We start from the raw sequence: 18,329 nt of genomic DNA, 5'->3' as shown, positions 1-18,329 counted from the left end.
GGCCGGCGCGACTTTTCACGCGGCAACTGGGAATAACTGGAATTGGAGATGTCCCGAGATGTCCCCGAGATGTCCCTGAGATGTCCCCGTGATGTCCCTGAGATGTCCCCGAGATGTCCCCGAGATGTCCCACCTGTCTGCTGACCTCGCGTCAATCTGCACTTTAGTTGTAAAGTTATCAAAGGAACACGTTTCATCCTTATAAGTGTTCACACCAACTTTATACCATTTAAGAGGCTTAATATTTGACTCAAGTGAAAGTAACTTATCAACAACAGGATTTCACCCATGGAAATTAGTCAAATAGATCTAGATCTAGATCTAGATCTAGATATACATATCTATAGATCTATATCCAGATATACATATATAGATAGATATCAAAATAAAATAATAAGAAAGTAGAAATAGTGGTAAGATGTGAGCAGGTCCGGAGAGACGGCCTGATGCCGGGTTCAAATCCTCGGTTCAACCCCCCGGTTCAAATCCTCGGTTCAACCCCCCGGTTCAAATCCCCGGTTCAAATCCTCGGTTCAACCCCCCGGTTCAAACCCCCGGAAGCCTTTTTTATTGGCCAACAGGATTCTCACCAGCTGAGCGGCAGTTTGCTGCCGGTCGTTTTCAGCTTCTGTCACTCAGCGCACAGGAACACGCGCTCCTTTCCTCCACCCTTTCCTCCACCCTTTCCTCCATCCTTTCCCTGCATGGGTCACACCTCCAGCTGCGATGCATTTCATTGCGATGTAGTTCTGGTTCTTCTCGAGCTCGGCTCGGTTCCGTCGCCGTGCGTCGCAGGCCGGAAGTTCGACTGCAGATGTTTGATGGAGAACCACCTCGGAACCATGAAAGTGGACCCGGTGCTGCGACAGGAGTGATCACGTGGTTTTGAACGTCGTTTTGGTCGCAGCGTCTCTGGCGGAACCCGTTTGGAACAAACTGACCCGGGACCAGCTAACTGTGAGCTAGCTGTACCCGGGAGGACTCGGAGGTTCTGGACGGACCGAACCGAAGAGGACACGTTGTCCAGTCCAAACCAGTAAGTGTGTGACGGTTCGTTTATCGTGTTGCTAATGGGAACCTCGGTAGTAACGAAGTTAGCTCGAGCCTGAAACAGTTGTGTAAACACTATGACGTCACAGATCATTAAATCTGGATCTGTTTGGGTTTTTAGACATTATTATTGTTTATCTTGTTTATTCTGTTTATCTTGTTTATTCTGTTTATCTTGTTTATTCTGTTTATCTTGTTTATTCTGTTTATCTTGTTTATTCTGTTTATTCTGTTTATCTTGTTTATTCTGTTTATCTTGTTTATTCTGTTTTATCTTGTTTATTCTGTTTATCTTGTTTATTCTGTTTATCTGGTTTATTCTGTTTTATCTTGTTTATTCTGTTTTATCTTGTTTATTCTGTTTATCTTGTTTATTCTGTTTATTCTGTTTATCTTGTTTATTCTGTTTATCTTGTTTATTCTGTTTATCTTGTTCTGTTTATCTTGTTTATTCTGTTTATCTTGTTTATTCTGTTTTATCTTGTTTATTCTGTTTATCTTGTTTATTCTGTTTATCCTGTTTATTCTGTTTATCTTGTTTATTCTGTTTATTCTGTTTATCTTGTTTATTCTGTTTATCTTGTTTATTCTGTTTTATCTTGTTTATTCTGTTTATCCTGTTTATCTTGTTTATTCTGTTTATTCTGTTTATCTTGTTTATTCTGTTTATCTTGTTTATTCTGTTTTATCTTGTTTATTCTGTTTATCTTGTTTATTCTGTTTTATCTTGTTTATTCTGTTTATTCTGTTTATCTTGTTTATTCTGTTTATCTTGTTTATTCTGTTTATCTTGTTTATTCTGTTTATCTTGTTTATTCTGTTTTATCTTGTTTATTTTGTTTATCTTGTTTATTCTGTTTATCTTGTTTATTCTGTTTATCTTGTTTATTCTGTTTATTCTGTTTATCTTGTTTATTCTGTTTATCTTGTTTATTCTGTTTTATCTTGTTTATTCTGTTTATCTTGTTTATTCTGTTTATCTTGTTTATTCTGTTTATCTTGTTTATTCTGTTTATCTTGTTTATTCTGTTTATCTTGTTTATTTTGTTTATCTTGTTTATTCTGTTTATCTTGTTTATTCTGTTTATCTTGTTTATTCTATTTATCTTGTTTATTCTGTTTATCTTGTTTATTCTGTTTATCTTGTTTATTCTGTTTATCTTGTTTATTCTGTTTATCTTGTTTATTCTGTTTATCTTTTATTCTGTTTATTCTGTTTATCTTGTTTATTCTGTTTATCTTGTTTATTCTGTTTTATCTTGTTTATTCTTTTATTCTGTTTATCTTGTTTATTCTGTTTATCTTGTTTATTCTGTTTATCTTGTTTATTCTGTTTATTCTTTTATCTTGTTTATTCTGTTTATCTTGTTTATTCTGTTTATCTTGTTTATTCTGTTTATCTTGTTTATTCTGTTTATCTTGTTTATTCTGTTTATCTTGTTTATCTCTGTTTATTCTGTTTATCTTGTTTATTCTGTTTATCTTGTTTATTCTGTTTATTCTGTTTATCTTGTTTATTCTGTTTATTCTGTTTATCTTGTTTATTCTGTTTATCTTGTTTATTCTGTTTTATCTTGTTTATTCTGTTTATCTTGTTTATTCTGTTTTATCTTGTTTATTCTGTTTATCTTGTTTATTCTGTTTATCTTGTTTATTCTGTTTTATCTTGTTTATTCTGTTTATCTTGTTTATTCTGTTTATCTTGTTTATTCTGTTTATCTTGTTTATTCTGTTTTATCTTGTTTATTCTGTTTATCTTGTTTATTCTGTTTATCTTGTTTATTCTGTTTATCTTGTTTATTCTGTTTATCTTGTTTATTCTGTTTATCTTGTTTATTCTGTTTATCTTGTTTATTCTGTTTATCTTGTTTATTCTGTTTATCTTGTTTATTCTGTTTATCTTGTTTATTCTGTTTATCTTGTTTATTCTGTTTATCTTGTTTATTCTGTTTTATCTTGTTTATTCTGTTTATCTTGTTTATTCTGTTTATTCTGTTTATCTTGTTTATTCTGTTTATCTTGTTTATCTTGTTTATTCTGTTTATCTTGTTTATTCTGTTTATCTTGTTTATTCTGTTTATCTTGTTTATTCTGTTTTATCTTGTTTATTCTGTTTATCTTGTTTATTCTGTTTATCCTGTTTATTCTGTTTATCTTGTTTATTCTGTTTATCTTGTTTATTCTGTTTATCTTGTTTATTCTGTTTATCTTGTTTATTCTGTTTATCTTGTTTATTCTGTTTATCTTGTTTATTCTGTTTATCTTGTTTATTCTGTTTATCTTGTTTATTCTGTTTATCCTGTTTATCTTGTTTATTCTGTTTATCTTGTTTATCTTGTTTATTCTGTTTATCTTGTTTATTCTGTTTATCTTGTTCTGTTTATTCTGTTTATCTTGTTTATCTTGTTTATTCTGTTTATCTTGTTTATTCTGTTTATCTTGTTCTATTCTGTTTATCTTGTTCTGTTTATTCTGTTTATCTTGTTTATTCTGTTTTATCTCGTTTATTCTGTTTATCTTGTTTATTCTGTTTATCTTGTTTATTCTGTTTATCTTGTTTATCTTGCTTCTGGGTGCTTCGACAAAATATACAAACAAACGCCAGTTTTCAAACATTCAAAGAACTGAAACTCTCAGACAGGTTTTCATTTCAAACTGAAATAGGAGACATGAATCTCAGTTTAAACTACCGGTCCATCACCCTGTCTATCATCCTGTCCATCACCCATTCCATCACCCTGTCCATCATCCTGTCCATCACCCTGTCCATCATCCAGTCCATCACCCTGTCCATCATCCGGTCCATCACCCTGTCCATCACCCTGTCCACCATCCGGTCCATCATCCGGTCCATCACCCTGTCCATCATCCGGTCCATCACGCTGTCCATCATCCTGTCCATCATCCTGTCCATCACCCTGTCCATCACCCTGTCCATCATCCGGTCCATCACCCTGTCCATCATCTGGTCCATCATCCGGTCCATCACCCTGTCCATCATCCGGTCCATCATCCTGTCCATCACCCTGTCCATCATCCGGTCCATCATCCTGTCCATCACCCTGTCCATCATCCTGTCCGACCTGATCCGCCCTATCAGTCACATGATCACAACTTTTCACAGCTGTTTTCCAAAAATATGTGCAACTTCCATAGAAACTCTAAAACACCAACAAATAAAGAAAAGCTCTTCCCCACGTTGATGGTTGTTTGTTCTAGTTTAGATGTGAAAAACAACCTTCGTTCACTGAACATTTTACTCCTTTTCTCAGCAGCACACCTCCTCTTTCCTCGTCTTCATGCTTCGGCATGTTCTGACTACTGTTTGTTCTCGACAGGATGGAGTCCAGCGGATCGGACGGTACCTTTCGGTCTCCGGACTCGACGGTGACCTCGCTGCTGTCCAGCTCGGGTCACCTGAGGAGCAGTCTGCATCCTCCTGAGATCAACACCACCTTCAGATACAGAGACAAGGTTCACTGCTACTGTTAATTCTACTGGGTGTGTGTGTGTGTGTGTGTGTGTGTGTGTGTGTGTGTGTCGGGGGGGGGGGGGGGGCTCTAGTGACCACTCGTGATGAGATCTCACTCCGTATGCAAATGAACATGTACACTCAACAAAATATAAATGCAGCAATTTTGTTTTCCCTCCGATTGTTCATGAGAGGAAGGAAAACCTGAAGTCGGGCTCAAACTAACGTCAGATTACACAATCAGAGTGGCAGAAATTCTTGTCCTATTTTTACCAGAAACTGGCAGCACGACAATGTTGACTTGGACCGATCATCGTTCACGTTCATGCGAAGGTTCCTGTTGCAGAAACACTGTAGTGATGCAAACCTTCCTTTTGCCACGTTTAGAAATGCATGTCAGAGAGCTCTCTGACATCCTATTGGTCAACGTCAGGGAACACGTCATAGGATGTCGAACTAGGCAGGTAAAAAACCCCAAATGCTGACATACACTGCAGGCGCTGTTTGTCATTCACAACATTCATATTTGTGCCTGACTCTGGAAATTTTTCGGGAATAAACTATCAAAATCAGTCTGAACTTGTGTAGTCTGAACGTCGGCTTTAGACTTCCTCAATGCGCACAAAAGGTTTATTTCTCTTATGTCCATAAATTTGTTAATAGATGTGTTAGTGAGCACCTTTCTTTTGTGGATTGTAATTCATAACCTGAACCGCCTGACCCAATCGATCACGTCAGTCCAGTTGAGTAGGTGGTCCTTCAATGTGACCCAGAACACACGTGGACCGCCTTCAGATGTGGGCGGAGCAGATTGGGTCTTCACACCTGTACTCTGAGGTGCCCCCTTGTGGCAGGTGTGTTCAGGGCGGTTGTCTGCAGCAGTGATGGAGCACTGTTGGAGGAAATCTGCCTCCGTCATCTCTTCTGTCACAGATAAATCAGCCTGTTTTAGCAGCTTGTCATATTTTTAATTAAAGTTGTGCATTGTGATTTTCATGAAGTACTGGAGCATCGTAATGATCAGAGATGGTGTCCTCTAGATCCTGAAGATAAGAAGTTCTGCTCAGTAATGGCTCTTAGCTTCATGTCTTTCTACATTCTGCCTTTCTTTGTATAGGAGACACAATTATCACAACATTCATTTCAGTGTCGTGAAACGTGCTGAAATATGTCTCGTATGCTGAAACCGGTTTTGATTGATTTCAGGACTTTGACTCGGCCTCGGCGGCGCTGGACGCCTACATCGCAGACTTTGAGAGGAGTCGTCAGATCAGCGGCTCGTCGACAGGGAGACTGGTTCTGCCGCACAGCCGGATCGGACCCACAGTGGGCACGCTCAGAAACAAAGATGGTGGGAAACCCCTGAGGCTGCTGTGACACTTTATTTTTCTGTCTTTTTGTCTGTCTTTTACACAAATGTTCTGTAAGTTGTCAGCCAACCGTTTGGGTTCAACCCGACATCCCTCAAATGTGGTCATCGAACACTTGTGACAACAATATGTAATGGAGGATATTTTACAGCTTCCTGCTCACACCGATGTCAGTGCACTGAAACCGTAAACTTTACTGTGAAAATAATAATTCTAACTATAAAAAACTGTATAAAAACACAAACAGCACAATTTCAATATGTCATATCGGCCACATTGCAGATACCATCATATTCACGATAGGCCGATATCAGTCAATATATCGGTCGTGCTCTCATGTTAAGCAGCCAACTTGTTCTACCAGTGGATGAATTTGATTTGATTTGATATAATATCATTTGTATCATTCTTAATACATCATCAACAAGATTGTGTCACATTAAAAAAACCAATCTGTGAAATATACTTCAGTGAAATATACTATAATAAATAAACAAAGGATTTCTGAATGAAAAAGTGGAGTAAGAGATGATTTTTCATCAACATGAAGCAGATCAGAAAACAAAATATGATCCCATATTTCATAAAACGGGATCTGTCATATTGTAGATTCATCAGCTGTTTATTTTGGTGTAATCGGCAGTCAGTTCATCTGGATGTTTTATCCTCCTTTTTTTGTTGTTGTTTCTCTTCCTAGTTCTCAGGGAGCGTTTGACCGACAGAGAGCTGGACTTCCTGAACCTCCCTGTCTCCTCCCTACATCCTCACCGTAACCACGACAGACTCTCCATGACGACGGACGAACTGCTCTCCGTCCCTTACGACGGCTCAATGCCCGTTACCCACACCACCGCTTTCCTCCAAGGTCTGTAAACGCATCACACAAAACCACTGCTGTCACCGAAGGTCTTTAAATGCATCACCCACACCTCTGCTTTCATGCAACTTCATTAAACGCATCACTTCCATCTTTGTCTTGATCCTCAACACATCACCTGAACTGCTGACTTCCCCCATGGCCATTAAAGGCACCACCTACAACTCTTTAAAAACACCCGTAGTTTTTATCTGAGGTCTTTAAACACAAACCTTTAAATATGACTGGTGGACATTCTGTATTTCAGATAATAGACTAAATGATGAATGGATTGATTAATATCAGTAATAACAGCAGAGTTTGGATTAGTCTGCATGTCTCAGCTCCTCTGACTCTGATCCAGGTCTCCTGTCCCGGTCCGGAGCCTCCGGGTCTGGCCCCTCCTCCTCCAGACCGGCACACAGAGCTGGTGCTGGACTCAGGAGCAGCAGCGCCCCCCAACACCACCACCACCACCCTCCTCCACTCAGGACACCCCGGACCTCCAGGTTCATGCTGCTTGCTGATTGATTTGGGATCTCGTGACAGATTAAAGTCACAATTTACATTTCATTTCTTTTTCCTCCTCTCCATGTGCAGAGGGAGACCCGGTGTGGCCACGTTTCAACCAGGAGCTGATGGTGGTTTTAAGGTGACTGTCATTCATAGTTTTTTTTAATCTTTTTTAATATTCAGTGTTTTTGTCTTTGAGTCTGCGTATTAGTGTATTAAATGTCCTCGTTCTGTCCCTCCCTCTCCGTCCATCAGTCTGCACACAGAGCAGCGAGGTCAGACTGGGCGGAGCCGTCCTCATCGCTCCACCTCCCTCGCTGGCTGACCAGTAACAAGGCTGACATGGACTGGTCTTCAATCTCCAGCGTGCCTGACCTCATGTACCCAGCCTGGATCCAGCACTGTGACCTCAGCGACCCGCCCACGCTCACAGAGCTGTGGGACAACAACGGTACAACACACTGCACTGCCACTGTTCTCAACCCGTCGGCTTTCACATCCACATTTTTCATTGGTCTTTATGTTGTAACCTAAAGTTTAGACATTTTTAAGCCACTTATGTCACAAAACGTTCTGCAGTTACACACAATGACTTCATGCAGTGTTAAAAATATGAAATAAACAAAAAAATGCAACTACATATAAAAACACGATCAATTAAAGAGGCAAACTCATTTTGAATAACAAGTATTCGTGCTTTTTAAACCAGTTTAAACTAGTGATGCTCATCAAGTTTGAGGAATCTTAACTGAACTCTATGAAATTAAAATTGCAGAATCTTCTTGAATTTTTTTCTTCCTTTTTAAAATACATTAATGCGAAAGTAGGATTTTACTTTTGTACTTGGTTAAGGTGAAGCTTGTTTTTACCTGGTGGAGCATCTCACAACTAATTAGGTTAATTGACAACAGGTCAGTAACATGATTGGGTATGAAAAGATGATTTCAGAGGCACAGTCTCTCAGCAGTGAAGATGGTGGAGAGGTTCACCACTCTGTGAAAGACTGTTTGGGAAAATAGTTCAACAATCTAAGAATAATGTTCCTCAACGTAAAACTACAAAGAATTATTGGATTTCATCGTCTACGGTTCATAATATCATTAAAAGATTCAGAGAATCTGGAGAAATCTCTGAACACAAGGGACAAGGCTGGAAACCAATATTGGATGGTGGTGATCTTCGGGCCCTCAGGCAGCACTGCATTAAAAACACACTATTCTGGAGTGGAAATCACTGCATGGGCTCAGGAACACTTGTGAAAACCATCGTCTGTGAACACAGTTCATCGCTGCGTCCACAAATGATGTTAAAACTCTCCAAAGAAGAAACCAGATAGAAACATGATCCAGAAACACCACCGCCTTCTCTGGACCGAGATCATTGAAGATGGACTGAGGTGAAGTGGACAACTGTCCTGAGGTCTGATGGATCACAATCTGAGATTCTGTTTGGAAATCATGGACGCTGCATCCTCCAGGTTAAAGAGGAGAGGGACCATCCAGCTTGTCATCAGCTCAGTTCTAAAGCCAGCATCTGTGATGGTACAGGGATGCATTAGTGCACATGGCATGGGTAGCTTGAACATCTGGAAGGAAGCATTAATGCTGAATGATATATTCAGGTTTTGGAGCAACATATGCTGCCATCCAGATAACGTCTCTTTCAGGGAAGGTCTTGTTTATTTCAGCAGAACAACGTCCAACCACATTCTGCACGTATTCCAACAGCATGGTTCTCTAGTAGAAGAGTCCGCTGATAAACTGGCCTCCTGCAGTCCAGACCTGTATTTGTACCAGTTACTCATCAGGGTGCGCCGTGCACGAGCAGTCATCTTTGAACCTATTGATCTACCATCGTATGATAAAGTGGTCCTACATAAAATGTGATATGAAGTGGAATGAAATGTGCATCGTTGTACGTATAACGGTTCCTGCCACACATTTAATTTGAACAATTTGGCTTCATGTCAGCACCTCACCACCGGCTTCTACATGCTCGTCAGAGTTTCCATACAAGTGTGCACATTTTCCTTTTTAAGTTTGTTTTTATAGATCCTGACTTTCACATCGGAGCAGCGTGTGCATCTTTCAGGTCCTGTTTTGAGAGTCTGCAGCAGTTATAAATGAGGCCCTTGGGCTTTATTGGCTTTGAGGAAGTTTACACTCCAGCAGCTTCACTTGAGATTGTTATGTTTGCCAAGCAAATCAGTTAGTCCTCATCTCCTTCTCTTGTAATGTTCAAAGTGAAAACAAACTGCTGAAAAATTAATGAGAATGTTAGAAAAGAATAAATTGTCAGATTTGACATGTTTTCTTGCCGTACTTATTATCCTAACACCACCATGCTTTACACTCAAACAGAGCAGTTTCTTTATTTGTTGTCTTCTTCAACTGGAGTGATGATCATTCTTAAATTTTAGCCTTAGTTTTCAGTACGTCATATTTAAGTCCCATATAAAACAATTATAAATATACAATGAGTCTGCAAAAACCATTTTAATTATCCAATTAGTGGAGACAATGTTGGCTCAATAGCTGTGGCTGATTTTAAAAAGAAAAATGGCAGCGACCATCATTTTAGCAGACAAAACTGTCGTTCAAAATCTAGAAATGAAGCTGTGTTTTTGTACACCCCTTACTGAAGTCAAGAACTTCTTAGTTTTAAAATTGTTAATAAATTTGATGGTAAATCACCACCTTTATTGCAAACTATATATGTGCTGTGCAAAAATAGAAAGCTTGACCGGTGTAGAAACAATAACAGTCAGCTGCAGGAAGTTTCCTGAACATTTTCTTGTAATCACTCCCGTCTTTATGAACCCATGTAGAAAGTGTGTTTTCTTCACATGATACAGTCGGTTGTGGAACGATGTCACGATCGAGCGGTCGTTGTGTTCTTTTGTTGAGGTCGTGTGCTGTTCTTCCAGGTGTTCGTCCACCTGGAGCTCCATCCTGGGTGGCAGAGCTGGAGAAGGACGATGAACCCGATCACACACCTGCACCGGTGAGACAACCGCATCATACTGCTCTGCAGCTTTCAGTTTGATCAGTCAGCTCCTGATGTACCTGAAAGGAGAAGATTCATTATCTAAGAGTTTTAAAAGAGTTTTAAAAGAGCTGCTGAAACCTCATCATAAGGTCAGCTTACTCAGCTCGGTATCACCAAACACCAAACTCCCTGCCGGAGAATGTGGTTCTGGCCGCACAGCAGTTGAGGACTGTTTCCAGTCAACAAAACAAACTCCACTTGTTGATCAAAGTAAAAAAGGTTTATTTTTCCACAAAGCATTCTCATCCATAACCTGTAAGTCTGTCTAATAAACCAAAATTCGAATGATCCACGACACAGTTAAACACGGTAAACCACTTCAATCATCTCTCAGTCTTCGGTAGCACATGGATCTGGGTCAGCTGTCATCACATGATTGAAGTCTTTCCATTTTACCAATAAAGACTTTAAAATACTGTTGAGTGTTGTAGAAAAACCTGAGTGAAGATTATTTGGTCACATACACTGGTACCAAAGGTCAGAAATGAAAAGTGTGTTTGTGTTCAGGTCGACAGCCAGCAGACGCTCAGAGATCTGAGGCTTCAGTTCGCAGAGCAGATTTCTGTCCTCGCTGAGAGGAAAGGCTCCGACATCAGGACGACTCTGTTCACAGGTAACAACAAATACCACAGATAATTCAAATAAACACACACCTGCAGTCTCCAAAACACGTGTGTGTGTGTGTGTGTGTGTGTGTGTGTGTGTGTGTGTGTGTGTGTGTGTGTGTGTGTGTGTGTGTGTGTGTGTGTGTGTGTGTGTGTGTGTCTCCCCTCCTGTCAGACCACAGGATCGAGTCTCTGATCCAGAAGGCGGATCAGGTCTTGAACTCTTTGTCTCTGAGTTCTGGAGCAGCTGAGAGTCCTACAGAGTCAAGTGAGTTAATGATGTTAACATCAAATTATCAACGCAGTTAAGAAGATATTTTGTCATTTGTTCTCCACGGAAGATAAACTGATGTATGAAGTAAGTAATATAAAAATAAGAAAGCATGAAGGAGTTTAGTTGTAGCCTTTACACAAGTCCTGTGTCACTCAAGCACACATCATCAACAGTGTCACACATTTAAATCCACTTCCACTAAACTATGGGATGTTGAACTATTGTATCTAACCTACACTGATGCATACTGGGATGCATGGATGACTTTGACTTTTATTTTGAAGCAGGCAGGGGACTTTTCTCATGAAGTAACAGGAGGGTTTTATTGTTGTAGGCTGGAGATGCACTGGCTTTGGTAACAACCGGCTGCATCGTGATTTTAATTGTTGAAAATAAGAAGTGGGAAGATGTTTATTTTAGAGAAGCAGGGAGACTTTTACTGTCAAGTATCAGGAGAACGTTTAACATAAAACCAGCAGTCAGGCTTTTACTTTGAAGGAGCAGGAAGTCTTTCAGTATGAGAGTTCAGGCAGATGTTGGTGTATAGCAGTATTTGTTTGGATCAAATTACACTATTATTGAATGTAGCATGTTAGATATCCAAAATATTGTTTCTAATGTTTTATTATTAATGCTGGAAAGAAGTTGAGAATTACTTGATTTCTTTACACATCGAATACAAAGTTTTATTTTTATGTCAATCAGATAGAAACAGTGGAATCTCTCAAAACAGGTTAAAATAGGAAAAGCACAGATGTTACTAATATCGTTACCAGTGGATCCGTTTTATTTAACGGTCCCTTTTCGTTACGATGGCGTGACAGTGAGCGAACAATTCCAACAGCAGGACGCTGTAACTGACTGTTTGTTGTTGTTGTTGTTGTTGTTGTCATCGTTGTCAGTGAGTCCAGTCAACAAAGAGGAGCTGCTGCACCACTCGCCCTTCAATCTGTAAGATTCAGTTACTCTCCCATTTCTGTCCGTCCTGATGTGGTGTGACTGCACACACTCACTCACACACACACACACACACACACACACACACACACACACACACACACACACACACACACACACACACACACACACACACACACACACACACACACATGGTGTCTGCTAAACTTGCAGAGACTCAGCAGCAGGGGGCGTCACAGAGGCTCTGACTGACAGAGGAGCGGAGGTAGGTGTTGTGTCTGTCCCACTTCATTTGTAACATCTAACAAGATGGTCTGACAGATCCAGGATCACGCCGCCTCCTTCTGTCTGCTCCAGGCCTGCGACGGTACCAGCTCGTGGAAGCAGCCCGGTCCGGTGGAAGCTCTGAAGCAGATGCTGTTCAGACTGCAGGCCGTGGAGGCGGAGCTTCAGCGACACCAGCAGGAACCAGCGGCTCCGGCTGTCACCGCCGGGCTGCAGACATCCGTCAAACAGGTATGAAGAGGAACTCGGACTGGACACGCGTGTGTTCAACAAGGCATCGTGTTCACCGCCTACATGTTCTAATGAAACGGGTCTCAGATTATATCGACTTCTGGTTGTGTTGCAGTGGTCTGATGGTGAAGCAGAGCTGCAGGGAGTTCCTGGAAGACCGTCACTGCAGAGGTAACTGGAGACTGAACCGACTGATCCCGGTTCAGACTGAACCACATTGAGATGAATATTTCTGTCCTCAGAGCTCTGCATCACCTGAACTGTCTGAAGCTGCTGGTGGACGAACCAGGAAAGAAACGTAGAGAGGAAGAGGAGGAGAAAGACGAAGATGAAGGACGCTACTCCTCTTCGTCTGCTGACGGACCAATCGGCTCTCAGTAGGAAGCGTCCTGAAGATGAAGGGCTGAGTCTGGACTCTGGGTTCATATCTCAGAGAAGATGTGGTTCATGTTTACACTCATAGACTAAACCAGACTCGGCTTCTGTTCCTTTTTAGAAATGTCAAGTGTTACAGTGAAAGAAGCTTTAAAACTTAAACGCAGCTGACTGTCCTGATGGGTGAAGACACGTCCTGTACCTCCCTGTCTACACGACAAACCGATGCTCAGAGAATAAAGTCCAGCATCTTCAAAATATGAAGGACAGGCTCAAACTGAACCCAGAACTTGTTAATAATGCTAAATGTTACAAGCCCATGTTATAGCATGTTCCTATGCTTAATGTTGGTCTACATCTGAAGGAAAATACTAACTAACATATTTAGACAAAGTCCTTTAATTAACACTGATGCAGTGAGGTGGTGAGTTCATTTTGTCAAAAGAAAACAGGTAAAAAAAAATGGTATTACCCACGTTAATGCATCTGTTATGCAAAGCTATCAAACCCTACCAGTTATTTTTAGCACAGTCAGCACTGGAGCTTCCACAGATGATAAAGCCAGAACTAAGAGATGTGTGGAGACACAACTGTTCTTCAACATCCACGTTGTAATCAGCACCAGGACACCAACACTTCTCTGAGAACTTCAATATGCCGGATTTAAAGCTTAATGATACAGAAGACATCGATGCCTCCCGTCAGCTATTGAACACAGACGCTCTGTTTTGGACGTTATGCAGATTTATTGCAGATATTTCCCAACTCAAAGTGTTGATATGTGAACGCATCTTTTTTTCAAGTCTGTAGTGGAAACAATCAACACGTTATTATAATCACTCTTATCCTGATATAACATCAAATGCAATGCTTTTCAAAACGCACACATTCACAGGTCAAAAAGTAAAGATCACTTTACTGTCGGTGTGTAAAACACGTTCTATCAACGTGATCTTTACTGACATAACTAACGTGTCATTTTACAGGTCTGCCATGATTCATGTTCATTTTGGGCGTGTAACGATATTTCATCTTGAAGTCGTTATCGTCCGACACCAGTGACATGTTGATATTTTGTTGCCCCTTTTTGAATATACGGGATCTGAAGCTGTATTCAACATTCAAGTTTATTTATTTTTTACCGTCTAAACAACATCTTATTAACTTTAACAGCCTTACGCAGGCGTGCCAATACTTTCAGTTCTGTTTCCTCTTCATGAACAGAAATTCTGATTATTTTTGAAAGTATTTGTATTCACTTTTAGGTGATAAAAACAGTGTTTTCTCTGCTGCGTCATATTGAGTGGCACTAAAGCGTCCAATCAGCATTCAGAGGAGATAACTTGATGTATATTTTGTAACAGATGTGCGTTTTTATACTTCACATGTAACGGGCTCGTCTCCAGCTGCTGCTTTCTCCTCCGACAGCTCACATTAAAACACATGCTGGTCTACTAATTTCATGGTGTTGGTTCTTCACTCGTGGCTTTTCAAAGTTTGTTTTTTATATTATCTCCTGTCATTTTTAGTGCAGCTTCCATTAAACTGCTGGACTTACAAGAAAAAGGTTTTATAAAGAATGATCTAAATTAGAGCAGCAGAGGTCAATATATCGGACCTGTATTCAATATTGTTAGTCTTGTTCCAAAAACACTGGGTCTTACACTTCCCATAATGCAACTCTGCGTAATTAAAAACACCTTCTGACTGTCTTGGATCTAACAGTCAAACTTTTAGTACAGATTCTTATTCATTTGTTACACAAAGCAAGCAGGACTAATTTGCTCTGAATTCACTACAGCTGTGGTTTATTAGTAAAAAACAACAAAAACACTTTTCATTCAGCTCAATCGGAAAAGTCACAAGGTCAAAGAAAGACCAGTTGAGAAACGAGTTGCTCCTGATAGCAGGCGAGCAGCTCTGCTGCCTGTGTGTGTGTGTGTGTGTGTGTGTGTGTGTGTGTGTGTGTGTGTGTGTTAATAGGAGGCAAATCATTAAGTGCTGTGAGTCTGCTGAGGTTAAATTATTGCTGCCTTCAAATAGCTTTGTATTTATCTTTTTCAGAAGAGTATACGAACTCTTGTATTCATGACATCAGAATTTTCAGAGTTCAGGAGTTGTTGTCAGTGACGCTTTCAGAAACTATTCTGGATGTTCTGCTAATGTATTTAGATTTTGGTGGGAGTTTTTCTTTGTAATTTAATAAAACGTCTCTGGTGTCCATGTTGCTGTTTCCCTTCAGTTGGAACCTCATGAGTTCTACTTGAAGGCACAAAAACCGGAGGTTAGGTTCATAATCATCTTTTTCTTTGATCAGATAGTTGAACATTTCAATCAGAATTTTTCCAGGTTTGGACTGTTTTATGAACATTTATTGTCATACTGTATAGTGTAGAAAAACTTCAACAACCAGCTGTACACTAGAATTGTGAGAAAACAAAAACAAGCCAACAGAAGTCATGACCAGACGTTGATCACCCCATCACCCCCCGCTGACATCACAGTCTCCCCCTGATGGTCGAACGTCACGCTGTGCACGCTGCCGCCGTGTCCCGTCAGGCCGCTCACTGCGCAGGAGTTCACCTCCACCAGTCGGACCAAACTGTCGCCGCTGGCAACCGCCAGCAGGTTCCCCGATGGGCTGAAGGCCACCTGGTTGGCGGCCAGCGGGCCAACGTCTACAGCGGTCATCGGTGACTCGGGTCTCCTCACGTCCCACAGGTTGATGACGCCACGAGAGTCACAGGAGGCCACGACATCGGCCGCCTGACTGAAGGTGGCGTGGTTGCAGGGATGCTGATGTCCGTGAAAGGTGGCGGTGCAGACACCCAGTCTGCCATCCCATAGGCAGAGGGTTTTGTCAGAGGAGCAGGTTAGGAGGAGGTTGGAGGAGGGCAGGAAGCCGACGCTGTTGACGGAGGCCGTGTGTCGGCGCAGCGTGGACCAACACCGCTGGCTGTTCAGGTCCCACAGTTTGACGGTTCTGTCGGCGGAGCAGGAGGCCAGGAAGTGACCGCAGGAGTGGAAGGAGCAGCCCCAGGTGGGCTGGTTGTGACCTGACAGAGTCAACACGCAGCAGCCGAGAGGAAAGTCCCAGAGACGCACCTGCAGGACGAGCAAAGGTCAAGGGTCAAAGGTAGGCTTCATAACGACCGACTGTGACATCACTCAGCGGTTTGTGAACTGGGGAGCAGTGAGCATTGACACTACACCCGCCCACCTATAGCTGAAGTTTGACTGCACCCCAAGCCTGTCAGTCAAACAGACACGCCCCCAAATATAAAGGCCTTTGTGGAATCTACATAATTGTGGAATTATTTTCAGATTGAACTCCAGAAGACGAATAAGAAGGAGGGAATTTAGGGAAAGACATAATAATGACTTGTAGAAAAAAAATGTTGGCTTTGTATTTCATGAGAAAAGTTGAATGGGAGTCTATTGAGCCAGAGGCTTTATGGAGACAGCCCCTAGTGGGCCCTGGTGGTTTTGCACTTCAAGGCTCCTCCACAATGGCATCACTTTTCACACCTGAAAGCTCCGCCCACTTTTATTTACAGTCTATGCTGGTAGTCACTGAGGGGGGTTGACTATCTGTGAATCTGTCGCCCAGCTGTATTGCTGCATTGTTGTATTGTGACATCGTGAGGACCAAATTACCGTCGTGTCTCCGCTGGTTGTTGCCAGTTTGCATCCATCGGTAGTGTTTTATAATATAATCTAGTGTTTTAGTGTTAAATTATAATCTGGTGTTTTAGTGTTATATTATAATCTGGTGTTTTAGTGTTACATTATAATCTGGTGTTTTAGTGTTATATTATAATCTGGTGTTTTAGTGTTACGTTATAATCTGGTGTTTTAGTGTTATATTATAATCTGGTGTTTTAGTGTTATATTATAATCTGGTGTTTTAGTGTGTTTTAGTGTTATTTATAATCTGGTGTTTTAGTGTTTATAATCATATTATAATCTGGTGTTTTAGTGTTACATTATAATCTGGTGTTTTAGTGTTATATTATAATCTGGTGTTTTAGTGTTATATTATAATCTGGTGTTTTAGTGTTACATTATAATCTGGTTTTATAATCTGGTGTTTTAGTGTTACATTATAATCTGGTGTTTTAGTGTTACATTATAATCTGGTGTTTTATAATCTGGTGTTTTAGTGTTGTTTTAGTGTTACATTATAATCTGGTGTTTTAGTGTTATATTATAGTGTTATATTATAATCTGTTTTTAGTGTCACATTATAATCTGGTGTTTTAGTGTTACATTATAATCTGGTGTTTTAGTGTTACATTATAATCTGGTGTTTTAGTGTTATATTATAATCTGGTGTTTTAGTGTCATATTATAATCTGGTGTTTTAGTGTCACATTATAATCTGGTGTTTTAGTGTTACATTATAATCTGGTGTTTTAGTGTTATGTTATAATCTGGTGTTTTAGTGTTACATTATAATCTGGTGTAATTAGTGTTTTTAGTGTTTTATAATCTGGTGTTTTAGTGTTACATTATAATCTGGTGTTTTAGTGTTATATTATAATCTGGTGTTTTAGTGTCATATTATAATCTGGTGTTTTAGTGTTACATTATAATCTGGTGTTTTAGTGTTACATTATAATCTGGTGTTTTAGTGTTACATTATAATCTGGTGTTTTAGTGTTACATTATAATCTGGTGTTTTAGTGTTATATTATAATCTGGTGTTTTAGTGTTATATTATAATCTGGTGTTTTAGTGTCATATTATAATCTGGTGTTTTAGTGTTATCTTATAATCTGGTGTTTTAGTGTTACATTATAATCTGGTGTTTTAGTGTTACATTATAATCTGGTGTTTTAGTGTTATATTATAATCTGGTGTTTTAGTGTTACATTATAATCTGGTGTTTTAGTGTTATATTATAATCTGGTGTTTTAGTGTTACATTATAATCTGGTGTTTTAGTGTTACTGGTGTTTTATTATAATTATAATCTGGTGTTTTAGTGTTACATTATAATCTGGTGTTTTAGTGTTACATTATAATCTGGTGTTTTAGTGTTATTATTATAATTATAATCTGGTGTTTTAGTGTTATATTATAATCTGGTGTTTTAGTGTTACATTATAATCTGGTGTTTTAGTGTTATATTATAATCTGGTGTTTTAGTGTTATATTATAATCTGGTGTTTTAGTGTTACATTATAATCTGGTGTTTTAGTGTTATATTATAATCTGGTGTTTTAGTGTTATATTATAATCTGGTGTTTTAGTGTTACATTATAATCTGGTGTTTTAGTGTTACATTATAATCTGGTGTTTTAGTGTTATATTATAATCTGGTGTTTTAG

The 18,329-nt window shown here is 39.7% G+C and overlaps 2 protein-coding genes across 2 annotated transcripts; one reads left to right on the top strand and one right to left on the bottom strand.

Annotated features, from left to right (window-relative positions):
- Window positions 1-593: 593 nt before the first annotated feature.
- On the top strand, window positions 594-14,471 carry cunh18orf54 (chromosome unknown C18orf54 homolog). The gene is made up of 15 exons (XM_069688495.1): window positions 594-1,036; window positions 4,389-4,524; window positions 5,729-5,873; window positions 6,590-6,757; window positions 7,113-7,257; window positions 7,349-7,400; window positions 7,517-7,712; window positions 10,188-10,264; window positions 10,817-10,922; window positions 11,090-11,182; window positions 12,091-12,139; window positions 12,320-12,371; window positions 12,464-12,622; window positions 12,738-12,793; window positions 12,865-14,471. Exons 2-15 carry the CDS (start codon window positions 4,390-4,392, stop codon window positions 13,001-13,003), a joined length of 1,572 nt encoding a protein of 523 aa, XP_069544596.1. The 5' UTR covers window positions 594-1,036; window position 4,389; the 3' UTR covers window positions 13,004-14,471.
- Window positions 14,472-14,905: 434 nt separating this feature from the next.
- On the bottom strand, window positions 14,906-16,687 carry LOC138614905 (sperm-associated antigen 16 protein-like; the record flags this gene model as incomplete). The annotated part of the gene is made up of 2 exons (XM_069688497.1): window positions 14,906-16,102; window positions 16,655-16,687. Coding segments are annotated over 2 exons (681 nt in total), but the record flags the coding sequence as incomplete, so codon positions are not given.
- Window positions 16,688-18,329: the final 1,642 nt, after the last annotated feature.

Source organism: Brachyistius frenatus, unplaced genomic scaffold (assembly GCF_029030835.1).
Source record: "Brachyistius frenatus isolate BFR_SWC_R1_liver_20210118 unplaced genomic scaffold, ASM2903083v1 Contig_612, whole genome shotgun sequence".
NCBI classification, from domain to species: Eukaryota; Metazoa; Chordata; class Actinopteri; family Embiotocidae; genus Brachyistius; species Brachyistius frenatus.
The sequence above is the reverse complement of the archived record's forward strand: the minus strand, read 5'-3'. Positions and strand labels throughout refer to the sequence as shown.